Source organism: Meleagris gallopavo, chromosome 1, assembly GCF_905368555.1.
Source record: "Meleagris gallopavo chromosome 1, MGAL_WU_HG_1.1, whole genome shotgun sequence".
NCBI classification, from domain to species: domain Eukaryota; kingdom Metazoa; phylum Chordata; class Aves; order Galliformes; family Phasianidae; genus Meleagris; species Meleagris gallopavo.
The window spans coordinates 176,166,400-176,180,317 of record NC_139404.1 but is presented as its reverse complement, the minus strand read 5'-3'; the positions used below and the strand labels follow the sequence as shown (position 1 = coordinate 176,180,317).

The 13,918-nt window shown below is 39.5% G+C and overlaps 1 protein-coding gene and 1 long non-coding RNA gene across 5 annotated transcripts in view; one reads left to right on the top strand and one right to left on the bottom strand.

Moving 5' to 3' along the window:
* MICU2 (mitochondrial calcium uptake 2) overlaps positions 1-13,918 on the bottom strand; it is a 129,930-nt gene that overhangs the window by 53,557 nt on the left and 62,455 nt on the right. For 2 of the 3 annotated variants that reach the window (XM_085216179.1, XM_085216180.1), the window contains exon 2: positions 8,444-8,591. The exons of the other annotated variant lie outside the window; for it this stretch is intronic. In XM_085216179.1, the coding sequence (XP_085072305.1) occupies positions 8,444-8,591 (148 nt within the window). The remainder of the gene's footprint in view (positions 1-8,443; positions 8,592-13,918) is intronic. 3 annotated transcript variants of the gene reach the window in all.
* Positions 1-13,918, top strand: part of LOC104917606 (uncharacterized) — a 48,351-nt gene that overhangs the window by 33,791 nt on the left and 642 nt on the right. Inside the window, exon 4 of one of the 2 annotated variants that reach the window (XR_014881093.1) lies at positions 1,629-1,764. The exons of the other annotated variant lie outside the window; for it this stretch is intronic. This is a non-coding gene — a long non-coding RNA (uncharacterized LOC104917606). Of the gene's footprint in view, positions 1-1,628; positions 1,765-13,918 lie in introns of those variants that run through there. 2 annotated transcript variants of the gene reach the window in all.

Genomic DNA, 13,918 nt, shown 5'->3' with positions numbered 1-13,918 from the left:
GCTTTCATTCATTGAGAAGTTGCAATATACCTTATCATTAACAGTTGTTCTTCAGAAAGCTAAATAGCTAGCAAAGTACTTCCAGATTGTAGTGTCTTGCCAAGTCTTTTCCTAATCAGTAAGCATTGCAGTCAATACAAATAGGAACTCTGATTCTGCGTCATCCTCCAACTAGTCAGCACTGTCACAAAAGGAAAAACAAGAAATATCAAAACAAAGCCAGGAGCTTCTTATAACCCTGCTGTTGTATCATGCGGACATAAATGCTAAAATACAAATCTTAGGAAAGCTTTGAGGACCAAAAATATATTTTCCTGTTTGACCTTCCAAGCAATGTACCCTAGGCACCTCCCTTGTTGTCTTGTGATGCAGTTCAAAGGCACCTGCCTATTGTACAATGACATGGCAAAACCTACTTCTCTGGAAGTGATTTTGCTGCATGCTTCCCTTTTCTCTGACCACTGCTGTTCAGTCCTTCCTCTTGCTCCCTGCTCTGACTGTGCTGGCTCCCTTGCTGCTGATTGTTACCTCTGCTCCCATGCCAGCACTTCTTCTCTCTCTTTCTAGCACTATGAACCTAAAACTTTTATTTCCTGGAAAAAAGAGCAAATAAGTAAGTTTCACTAAGCACAACGGAGACACAACTGTTTTCCAGCAATTTCAGTCTTGCGTCACACCCTTTCCTCAGGTTCACTCACATTCCTGACCACGCTGATGCTGTGGGAGCATGGAAGCACGTATCACATCCAACTCTCAAACACAAGACTACCTTGTGCCCATTGTGTTTTCATGGAAAACCTACCCAAGTCAAACAACTTCTCCTAGCAAACTTAAACTCTAGTAACAGCCATTGCCATGTACTGTGTAGGATTTAATCACGTTAATACCACCTCAGGTGTTCAGGTGTTACCAAGCACAGGAAAATCTGTTCAACTTCTGAAAAGGGCTGCAGATAAAGACTGGTTCAGGAAGTGAAGAAGTTGGGATATATTAAATCTGGACTGAATATACGAAGAGGGACTTCCAGGATCAAGATCTTTATCAATCAGATGTCAATTATTATGAAACTAATCTGAATTTTTGTTTTCTACTTGAAAGAGAAAGGTATTTCTGGAATCGTAGAATGTATGGGTTGAAGGGACCTTAAAACCCACTCAGATCCAACCACTCCTGCCATGGGCAAAGCTGCCATCCGCCAGCTCAGGCTGCTCAGGGCCCCATCCGACCTGACCTTGAGCGTCTCCAGGGATGGGGCATCTGCCGCTCTCTGGGCAGCTGTGCCAGTGCCTCACCACCCTCTGAGTAAAGAATATCTTCCTAACATCCAACCTAAACCTCTCATCTTTCAGTTTAAAGCCATTCCCTCATGTCCTATCACTATCAGATTGTGTAAAAAGGCGGTCTACCTCCTGCTTGTAAGCTCCCTTCATGTACTGGAAGGCAGCAATGAAATCTCACCATAGTCTTTGGTTCTCCAAGCTAATAGTATAATGTTATCCAAAAAAATTAACGTAAACACAGTCCAGACATAATGTACTGAAAAATCATTTTCTGAAACATTCTTGTATCTGTAGTTCTATTGTAGTTCTATCAAAAATTTAATACAGATTTTCTTATTTGTTCTACAGTAACAGCATACCAGAAATTAGAAGAAATTAGAAGAAATTAGAAGAAGCTCTAACAAAATAATAGCTGGAAAATCTGGAATATGAGGCTAAGGACACATAATTGTATAAAACACAAGGTTACATGAAACTGGAAGGGTCTTTTAAAAATACTCCCGTATTTCAATAAAAATTCAGTGTAAGTCAGCTGAGACTTATCCTCCTTACACTTGACATCTTAAAAAAACAACTTTCTAATGTAAATTCATATTTGAATTCATAAATTCACCACTTTTTCACTATATTATCAGTGCATCAAATATTGCAACTTAGATTAGCCTCCAATAGATTATTCAGAAGAGGTTGCTGGTTTTGCAATGTTTTGATGCATCCTTTAGTAACAGTGTTTTCACATGAGATTACATGGCCTATAACTGGGAACCCCCAAATCCCAAATGCAAAATACTGAAGGCAAAGACGCATTCAGGATGTGACAAGTTAACCACACATAACACTGCCATAGGTGCCTTAAACCAGCACAAGCATTGTGTCAGAATATCAGATTTTATTCACTGATGCCTTTGTTGACAAAAAGGTGTCAGCTTCCTGCTGTAAAACCACTAACGGTAAAAAATTAAGCAAATATTTACAAAAGCAGTTTGGTGTGAAACCGTTCTTTGTAAAGATCTTTGCTATGTCAATATGCAAAACAAAACAAACCTGTCACAAAACTCTGCATTTGTTATCAGCCCATTCTCCTTAAATGGTAAGATCGGAAATATTTTTTCTTCATTATCACCCTGACAGTAAATAAATTTGCAGGTGTGATTTTATCAATAGGAATGACAAGATTTCACAATTTTTGGCCTGTATAAAAGAAAGTGAGTAATAGAGAAATCTATGCAGCAGAAAGCAAATGAGCAGAATTTGTGAACCAAGGTCTCTTAAGCAGGGTTCAAGATCTGCTGGGTTAGATTTTATGACAGCTGGTATCTTTGCACTACAGTTCATCTGTTTCCTTACCTGCAAAGTTGTTCTCTAATAAATCATGATTTATTGCACGTTGTGCAACTCTGTCAAAGAACACACCTAAGATTTTTTCTTCAGTAATAAATACCACCCAACTGTGTACAGGAATTCATCATTCAGGAGTTCACTTGACAATCTGGACACAGCAAAAACATTTTGGTATTTTCCACCCCCAGCACTCCTGATGCAGCACTGACAATCCAACTATTTATCTGGTTTACAAACCACGATGTCTACTTTCTTTTACATTGAATCATGCTTAAGAACCAAGAGGAGATTACACAGCAATTCTCCAGTGAAAATCACCAGGGAGCAAAAAACCTCAGGGCTGTAGGGCAAAGACCACTATTCCCAACTTAAAGCAAGACTGCTTCTCATTCTGTTTTTTTGTGCAGGCTTTTATTTTTATTTTTTCTCCCATGTGAGAGTTTTTGTCAAAATAGGAATAAAACAACACAACGCTGTGATCAAACTCGGCAATATTTCTATATTTCTTGGTGCACAGTTATACTGCTCAGTGTTCTCATTTTTTAAAGGTGTTCTGAAGTTTAGCTATCCCTGAGTTAAGTGCTTCAGTGCAAGATACCCTGAGGTGCAGGGGCAGAACTGAGAAGCTGCTGCTTGCTCAGGAACTCACGGAGATCTTGTCTCAGGGGCTTCAATCTGGGAAAGCAATGGACCTGCCTCTGTGCCTTTCCATTTCCAGCACCCCCAGGAGCAACTGGAGAACTGCAAACACAGCAAACTGGAGAAACACTTTACTTCAGAAAGCCAGCAGGAAGAAATGACTCCTTTTACCCAAAATGAGTTCCTTAGCTGGGTTCAGCACGTAGCTGTGCAATGCTTTGTGCTGGCAGTGGGGAGGGAGGCAGCACGAGGTGAAAGCAAAGCAGCCAGGCAGGGCTGGAGGGGCTCCTTCCACACTTCTCAGGCAACACAGCTGACCTATGTCTGTTTGCCATCTATGGGAGGCTGCAACGCCAGCTAGCTGAGATGGACGGTTGACAGCTCACATTCTCTCTGGAAACAATCATTAAGCTAAACAGTAATCAGAGAAAGAGTAGAGTTCACTGGCCACGTCTTCCACTCACGCACACATTACCAGACATATAAAATCATTTTAAGCACCGGTCACACAAAATAAGGCTAAATGGTTCTGTTTCACCTAGACAGCACTGTATCACAATGATTTTGGAGGACTTCAGTAAATTAAATACTTAAATCCTGGCCTGAGTCTTAATGCTTTCTTCAGTATGGTCCTCTCCACTTCTGCCTTACCTGGGGGAAGTAAGAAGAAAGTCTGGTAACAAAATTAATTTATTGGTGAAATCAGACCCATTGTGTAAGGAACTGAGCTTCCTGTTTGGCCCATTCTCAGACCACTCAGGTTCTGCTTGTCTGTTTCCTACTGTCATATCCTTGGCTAGACACTGCTAGAACTCAATTCTGTTCAGAAAAGCAGGGAATGAACTAAAATTTGACTATTAATATTGTAAATTAAAAAAAAAAATCCCTTATGAAAAACATCACTGTTTCATTTCTGTAGCATTTTTGTCTATATCCAAACTCAAGTTCTATTTCCAAAACCTTGGCCTAAAGCTGATGTTCTCTTTAGGAACCGACAAAAGCAGCAGGCTAAATGTTATAGGATAAATGCAATTGCTGGCAAAATAAAGGATCGGCAACTGAGATAAGAAGAGAAGCTTCTCGCTGTGCTGAAAGTTCTCCTTTCATTTCCCAGTTCTTCTCATTTGGAAATGATGGCAGAACCAAAGTTGAAAGTGGGTTTTCAATCTTCAGTAAATTAAATGAAAGTTCATAGGATTAATTGTAACTGCAAACAGTTTCAGCCTGGAATCCTCCAGCATCCAGTGTAACTTACACAGAGCAAATAAAAACAGGATTATGGTTTTTCCAAACTCTTACGTCTTAGAATCACCAAATGGTTTGAGTTGAAGGGACCTTAATGTCCACCCAGATCCAACCCCCTGCCTTGGTCAGGGCTGCCACCCACCAGGTCAGGCTGCCCAGAGCCCCATCCAACTTGATTTTGAACACTTCCAGGGATGGGGCACCCACAGCTCTCTGGGCTGTCTGTACCAGTGAACTTAATTTCTAGCTTTAAGACACTTAATCAACAGCTGAGAGGACAAAATGCAATTACAGCTTTGATGCAAATGTGAGAAATCGTACCAAAAGAGCATTTAGACCACTGGTTAGAAATTGCTTGTGAGCACAGAGCAGACATCTCTCCTTCAATATCAAAGAAAAACTTGCATATTTGCATAATGTTAAAGTTACTACATGAGTTTTGAATAATCTTTGATGAGAAGAAAATGGCTTCCCTTGTAGCCATGTCCGGGACATGTTTTGATGGTGGGGGACAAGTACCTCCCCATGCTCCAAGACCCCCAGCTCTTCTAAGGCTGGCAGCAGCTGTCCAGCCTTGTGTTATGGTTGATTCACAGAACAAACCAAAAGCCTCAGGTTCCTCCCCATTATCCTGTCTGAAAATACAGCAGAAAGCTGCAACCACCACCCTTCCAGCATTGCCCACAGGTCAATCTTGTGTACACCTACAGGAGACAGACACATACATACATACATTCCCCACCCACTTCTTTAGGGGTTTAGTTAAAAAACAACAGCAACAAAAGAAACAAGGGAGAAATAAAAGTGAGAATGGACTCCATTAGTTTGCAAAAGGGCAGACAAAAGAAAAGAAAGAATAAAAATGTTAGGGGGGAAAAAGCAAGAAAAATAAATATTTCTAAAAGAAAAAAGATCATGGCTCTGTAAGAAACTGAGAAAGTGCTCTGTGAAGAGGGATAACCGGCTAGAGTATGCAAAGAGAAGAGTAATAGAAGTCAGAAGCTTGTTTTTCCATAAAATGTAGGAGGAGAAGACAGTAAGCACATAATAGACTTCAGAGAACACAGCTGTTTCTTTCCTATGCGGCATCGCAGCACCTTTGATACCATCTTCATAAGCATCACAGAAAAAAGTAAAAATAGCTCTCAAGCATCTCAGCAATTTATTTTTAGTCTGCAGCCTTTAGCAGATACTTCACCGATGCTGACCTCTAACCCAGGATTTAACATGCACTATTATTCTTACATTCCCCAAATAAATCGATGCTCATTGTTTACTACATTTCAGCAAGAGCACTGACATCAGTTTCAGAATCATCACTGGGTGCTTCTGGATCACGTGTAAGATACTGTTCGTGATGTACAGAAGTCCTGCTGAGATGCTGTCTTCCCTCCTGTAGCCAGCAGCCTCGGTTGGACCTTGGGAAGTGACAGAACAGCCAGCAGGCTGCTTTGAGTAAGGAACCCGCCATTTTGGAAGCTGCTTGCTGCACCAGACCAGCATAGCTAGAATTAAACAACTTTCCAAATCTGTTGTGAAGACTGTATTTGAGATAACACTTTTTCTTTTTTATGGGTCTGATCGTATGTTCTGGGCTACAGTCTGCAAGAAAGACAGCAGAAACAAAACTTGAGAACAGACCTTGGATGGAGCTAAGCCTTCCGTATTACATATCACAACCAATTGGCAAACTCAAGTAATTTGTAAGCAAACATTTATGAGGATGAATGCTTGAGGGCATCAAAATTTATAAGATTTTTTAAAATTAGTGATTAATAGAAAGCAAGTGGAAAACAGTAAAATTATTAGAGCTTTAAGTTCAACATTTGTGTGCAGGGCCACATTTTCAATTTGCATCTCATTGTCCGTAAGTGAAGAAATTTCTAGGATTAGTGTTGGCACGCCCTTTCTAAAAACATTGTTAAAGATTTAAAAAGGAATTAATTTTATAATATAAACCAAAAGTTTCCAGAAGTAATTGCTGCTTTGGTACAAAGTTCACCATTTAGTGGGCATGGTGTGATGGGTTGATTGTTGGACTAGATGGATTTAGAGGTATTTTCCAACTTTAATGATTCCATGACTCTATGAACCTGGTCTACCTTTAATATACCTGGAGAGAGGCTTGAGCTATGTCTATTTTTCTCTCAGGAAATTCTCTGCAAGAAAACGAACAAGCCAGTGACTTTAAAATATTCAAAATACTGTATGGAACATTAGATTCACATATTAACATTTTTCTATCAATAATGTACAATGCCATTGTTGTAAACCTTAACATTAACCGAAATGCCGTATATGTTGGTGCAAAGATTTTTTTGTTCACTATTTTTCTTGTCATTTTTCTGTTCTATTTGAAGTTGTTTCCACTTTTACATTAGCAAAGTAACAGAAATTAACTCGGCTGCATTGCAAATCAATCTTATCCACATAGCATTTCATTAAAAATCTGCACGTATATCGTTTTAGCTGGAATAGCCAATTAATATGTATGAAGTGCTAAGACTGAAAAACAATTCTTTCTTTAACCTTGCTTTCACAGACTACTGTTTGAAAGCCACATCTTCAACACTGAAAAATTCAGTATCCACTGTCTTTCACTATTTCGGGCTGGGAAACTCCAAAGAAAATCCATTCTAGGTTTTTAACTTACTGATATAAAATTTGAAGGGAAAAATACTCCTTCCATTTGTCATATATTATAAAAATATGCTATTTTGAGAATCTTCATGTCTCTCAAGCTCATATAGTCCTTCTAAGGATTTATATTCAGCCTTGTATAATATTAGAAATTGTATGTCAGCAGGGAAGCCAGGTACCCTTATCAACTATAGATTTTTGCAGACACAAGATAACTCTTTTTTATTACAGGTTCTTGTGTCCTACTCTTGGACCACTTGCAGCTCTGTAAACTCTGTTCTGCTCCAGGTTTCCCGTGGGCTCGAATAACAGCGTATCCAAACCTCCTTCTTTCTCTGTGTCTTTCCACAGAGCTCTGAATTCTCTTCTGTATTTCCTTCTCGGTATCCTCAAGTGATGCTGATCTCCCTGCTGGATGGGCAGTGAGCACCACAGGCTGTGAATAGCTTTTGCTATACAACATGCTCCCTGGGTCAGTTAGGATGTGCAGACCAGCTAGCAAACAAATAGAGCTTGGTTTTTCCCCTCTTTCCCTCTGCAAGTGTGCTAACAGGCATTGGTCTTCTGAGTGACCCTGACACTTAGGGAATTTAACATTTCTGAACCTCTGTTAAGTAAAATTCTCTTAGGGAAGCAATAAAAGCCAATTTTTTTGGTGAAAACATATATTGTTTAAAAATACATGCAAACATGGAAATGTCAGCATAAAGAAGCTTAAGGAACAGGAAAGATTAATGAGATCAGAAAACCACGAGGACAATATGCACTTTATATTTGTATGGTGCTCCAAGCTCCTCCTCAGAAAACACACTTTTAAAAGCTTTTTTTTTTTTTTTTTAAATTTGCAAACAATTTCGATTTGTTCTTATTCAAGTCTTCTATAAATCAGAAGAGATTTGAAGTCAGAAACGTAGAGCTGAGCTCCATGCTTCATTACACATATTCACATCACTCCCATCACTGGGAGAAAAAAGATCACAGAGTACTTTCTGGTAAAGCGGGCAGACAGATAACAGGGACAGTCTTACTAAGTAATTGAGGAACTGCATACTGATCAGACATGCAAATTATGCAGAGACGTAATGCCATTCTTCAGTCACCAGATTGTGAAATGATCAGCGTGTCACAAGCATACAGGGTGGTGCCTGTGAGAATCCAAACGCCCAAGGTTTATAAATTGGATTCTGATGACTGATGTCAGATAAGGGATCCTGTGCCAGTGATTTGTACATTACATTTTTAAGGAGACTTCCAAGTTCCTTTTCCCTCACAAATACAGTGATGAGAAAACAACTTACGTTCCACTTGATCAAACATTACTGAAAACAAGAAATCTCGTGGTGTCATGTAATATTCTCCTTCATACTCCAGTGATGCAAAATGCATAAAGCGATTCTTCCGAAGTGACAGTCTTTCAGCCATTTCTGCATTTGCAACATCTTCCTTCTGAAACAGAAAAAAATCCATGCAGAAAGACAGCTGCATTTGTAGATCAACTCTTTAATTAGAAAGAATCTTATACCTCATCTTGATTAACCTCAGTATTGTGTGGGTATCCACAAGAAGAGATTAAAGCTTTTAAAGCACAGTTCTACGTATGACATTCTTGTATGACATTCGCAGTATTTTTGGCCTTGCTGAGAGCATGCTTTAACAACACAGCTGAGCCAAATTAATGGCTTGCTGTCACCAAAGGCTGCTCTTGCTTCCCACTCCCCTGCTTTTGGCCATATAGTCCTGCACTTCTATGTTGGCCAGCCCTGCTACTTGCTGGGGCCAAATTCAGCTCACTAACTCAGCAAAAAACTAAACCAACCAGACTGTGAATGGTATTTTGCCAGATAATGACCAGCTCACCAAAGGTTTAAATGTGTACCACATCTGTTCAGGACTCAGTCCCGAAGTTGAGTATTAAGCTGTGGAACAGCTCCTAAGATGAGGGAACAAAGGTGTTATGGGGCATGAGAATGGAATATGCATGTGCATATGCAAAATGGGCATATCTTATTGAGAAATTAGAAGAAAGGGAAAAGCAATGAAAGTATTAACCATGAAGTCAGAGATGGTGTCACCAAACCCAAAGACTCAAATAGCAAAGCAAATAAAAAACTTTCAACCCCTCCTCAAAAAAAAAAAAACAACAAATAAACACCAGACAAAAGCCAAGAACAAACTATTGAGAAACTCACGATGGAAATCATACAAGCAGGCAGTACTTCTGAAGAGTAGTAACAGCACTCATGGGCAGAAAGAGAGGATGTAGACATAGTGAAACAAAGATATTTATATGTTAGGACTGCAAATAACAAGATTCAGGATGGTCTGGGAGAAACAACTGAACCCTTAGATGGGGAGCAAACCTAGAGCACAAGTGAGGACCTCAAGCTGTGGCCAGTGCCCATTCCGCTGAAGGACGTGTGAAGAAATGGTTCTGTGGACAATGAACCTTCAGAGAAGAGAATGGGGCATTTCAACTCCACGTTATCAGGCTCCCTTTTCCTTTACCCACTGTGCTCCCTAACTGCACCATGTGATCTGGGGATCTCAAGGCAATGGGTACTAGTGGTAAAACTACAGCCAGATCCTAGATGCAATTGTTACCACATTCATACTTAGTTACAGTTCTAAATATAATGCTGCAACCTGTCATTTAACCCTACCTCTTTCACCTTTGTATTAGCATCAAGCACATATTTCTAATGTTTCACAGAACAACGCAATCACCTCTTACAGTCAGTTTTAGTGTGGTAGCTCCCCTACAGCCCAGACTTTTCACAAAGATGTGGGGAGGGAACAATTAGAAAAAAAAAAAAAGTAAAACAAACAAACAAAAAAGTTCACAAAATCCAGTCAAAATCTGATATGCAAACTGAATGAGGGATGCTTCTACCTATCTTAAGCCAAAGTTTTGTTTGCTTTCAATATGAGTATTTTGTATTGATATCACTGCTTCATGTATTACCTTGTGATGGTCTACAACACATGTTGCATTGTTGCTACTCTGTGGTTCAGATCTCCACATCCAGGAAAAATGTTTAAAAAGTGTATCTAATGTACTGACTACTTTTGCGTTATTCTTTTTGAAACTTTGGGAGACAAATGATTCCATAATCACTTTGTTAACAAGATCCAATACATGTTGCAGATATCAAATGAATAGTTCATAGTTGTAGGCTATTAACACGCAGCATTCTTACAAAAATCATCATCTTTTCAAATAAAATCAGTAATTTTTGCCCGGTGGGAATTTTAAAAATGGAAAATTGCTTCACAGCTGTCATTTACCTGAAAAGATGGAATGAGGAACAATTTTTCTGCACAAACACAAAATAAAAAAGTTCAGACGATGCAAATGCCAAATCCTGCAATACTTTCAAACCTTCTGGACTCTCAAGTACCTGAAGTCTTGCAGTATTTGTCTGAATCCTGTCTAAAGCTGAACTTCATAACTGATGTCAAAGCACTGAATTTCAGCAACTGAATATTTTATCCGAAATAGATCGGTACAAGTTTACATATTAACAAACGAACACTGCCTTGTATCTAGAAAAATATGTATTGCATGAGAATGGTAATGCATGACGACAAATTCACCAAGCTCCATTCAAGAAGTTAGCATCCCTGATCTGCAAGCCAGCCTTGGGAACAAGGGCTACTTCCTATTAAAGTCATCTTCAAATACCAGGATAACTGACGTAAGCAAACCTTACAGGTTGATAGAGTAACAGCTCTATCAACTCCGACTATTTTTTAAAAACCTTTTGCAATTCTTTTGAAGTCCTGTCTCTATATGAGGATCTCAGCATTTGTTAAAAACATCCTAACCCCTCTGGGATTAGCATCAAGATCTGAGCTAGAGCTAAAGCAGAGTTAAGCTGCTCACATGCTACTGCTCCCTGCAGAACCACAGAATGGCTGAGGCTGGCAGGGACCTCTGGGTCCATTGGCTCCAGAAGGGACCCCCACAGCAGGGTGCCCAGGGCCACATTCAGGCAGCTTTGGAAGAACCAGAAGGAGGAGACTGCACAGCCTCTGGGCAGCCTGCGCCAGTGCTCCATCACCTGCACAACACAAAAGTGCTTCCGGTGTTCAGAGGGAACCTCCCGTGTACCGGTTTGTTGGTTACCACTCAGCAGAGCTCGGCAGAGGCTGGAGCTCAGGGAGTGTCTGGACAACGCTCTCAGACACAGGGTTTGATTTGGGTGGTCCTGTGTAGAGCCGGGGTTGGACTTAATGACTCCTGTAGGTCCCTTCCAACTCGGGATGTTCTATGATTCTGTGAACCCACCCAGCAAGATGGAACACTGCAGCCAGCCCACACCTGGCACTGCAGTTGAGGCAGAAGTACTTCCAACTGCAGGCCATGGAGTGCAGTGCAGAAGTACAAAACTCTCATAACCTAAATGAACTGTATGAGCACAACTAGCTGTTTACTATGTCATCTCAGAAGGTGTTCAGGAACATAATGACGAAACTCTGCTTTAACTACACAGCTTCTTTCCACCACACAGTGTTAGCTGTTTCTAGACTACCAGCCATCAAGTTATTCCTTAAACTGTGGCTTCGGACAGCCCCTAGTTCCTTGCAAAAGTGAACTGTCAGAAAGTAGGCAGCACAGGTTTTGCAAAGCAGATAGAAGACACGTCATGTGGCTAAATGCAAAATATAGTCAAGTTTGAAATAGCAGTTTACACGCTCTTGTAAAGCTGTAAATACCCCTCCATCAATGTTTTTCTCTTCACCACTATGTGTCTCTTCCATATTTGCAAGCGAAGATGCCTGATGTGCAAGATGCAAAAGATGAAAGTATGTGGGAAGAAGTAGAAAGTTTTGAGTTTTTTTAATAAAAAGATTAGAAGCATCCCTCTCTTCTCACAAGGGGATAAATGGCTGTGTTGCTATTCTAATCAATATTCCAAATATCTGATCAAAGACTGAATTTAAATTATGTTTTTAAGAAAAGGCTGACTCAATCACTTAATTTTAAGATTGATGTTCTTTTGAAGCACCCACTTAAAACATGCAGAGGGGAGTGAGTTCTCTCTCAACAATTCTGTATCCTTCCCACTTCAATTAAGTCCTGAAAAATTTCCAGGTACTTTTTCCTGAGTCATTCAATGAGTCCTTCAGACAAAAACGATTTGACATTGCTGACATTTCTAAAACACTGACAAAGCATTCATTTTGCTAATAAAAAATGCATGTACGTGGCAAAAGGCGGTGCTCTTCTCTTTAATTCCAGTCTACAAACAGAGTTTCAAGCAAAGATAGGCATACAGTGGGAATCAATTATGCATTTAAAATTGGACTTCAGATACTAAAGTATCTGTAATCAAGCACCTCGGTGGTTTACAACAGGGCAAACTCAAGGCAGTGAGGATACCAAAATGCACATTTTCTCCGATGCAATGGGTGAGAATAATCTGTTGCCGTTATTTGCAAAAGACTCTTGTAAGCATAATTGAAAATGAGTTTGTGATTGACTTAGGCTTATTTTTGTCTTTAACAGTGCTGTGTAAGAAGAAATTAACCAACAGAAAAACTATGCTGCATTAATGTTAAGGCTCAGGCTGAAATTCCATCCTTAACTTGGTCTATTGTGTGCAGATACAGCAAGGGCACCCAGCCGTGGGTGTTCCCATGCACCACATGCTCCGCAGCACCGAAGCACAGCCAAAAGCATTAGGATTGAAGTTTCAGCTTTAACTTGGAATTCAGTCTCCTTTGTGGTTTTATGTCAAACCCCCAGCATTAATTTGAGAATGTAAATGGCAAAGCTAGGATAGCGGATGCTAAATTAGAATTGAATGACCTGAAAAGGACTCTATAAGAATGCAAGCGTTTTCCTCTGCAGTAGGCATGGTGGTCAGCTGCTGGTGTCTGTGAGCATTATTGAACACTATGGCCTCCTTGGCTTCCTGTGCTGAGTAATGCCTAAGAGCAGTACCGTTATTTCTTAAAAATAATTTTCAAATTTGTGTAATGAATTTGAGCATCGGTCTCTTAAATTAGCAGGCTGATAAAGAATGCATAGTGTTCAGTTTTTGGCTTTGATCTTTCTTGGTATGAAACATAGCATGCTCCAGTTGAGTGAAAACCTTATATAAAGTTAAATCATTGTTCAATTTTTTTCTTTCTAAATAATACATTTAATAAACATTAAAGGTTACATAAATAAAACCTTGATTACTTTTACCAACGTGATTTTGGTAATGCTGCTAAGCAAATTCTGCATCCTTCCAAAATGTGTATAACCTCAAATATTTGCAGCTGAGTATGACTAGAAATGACTTAAAATAAGCTTATATACATAACCCTTCTTAAAATTTAAAACAATTTGCAAGTATATTTTTTCTCATTTTAATTTTTTTCTGTATATATAATACACTACATTATCCAGTTCCTTTCCTTTCTGAACTCCTTTCCATACTCCCTTCCACATAATTTTTTTCATTTTGCCTCTGTATCCTTTTACCTTCTCTCCTCTGCCACCTGCACAACCTCTCCCACATTTCCTTTCCCATAGAGGGAAACAGAAGTTACAAAACATTTTTTCTTCTCATCTGAAAAGAGGATCAATCTGGAAGAGATAATTTGTGCCACTCATCACTCATTTTGTCTGCTGTAGGGATAACCAAACCAATGTGTAGGATGTAATTAAAATCCAGTTGGTGCCAGCAGGCTCTCTGGCAGCCTTAGGTTTGTTTCCATTAATTCAAAATAGATCTACAAATGGATTTAGCAACTCAATATCAAATTTCTGTAACTTTGCA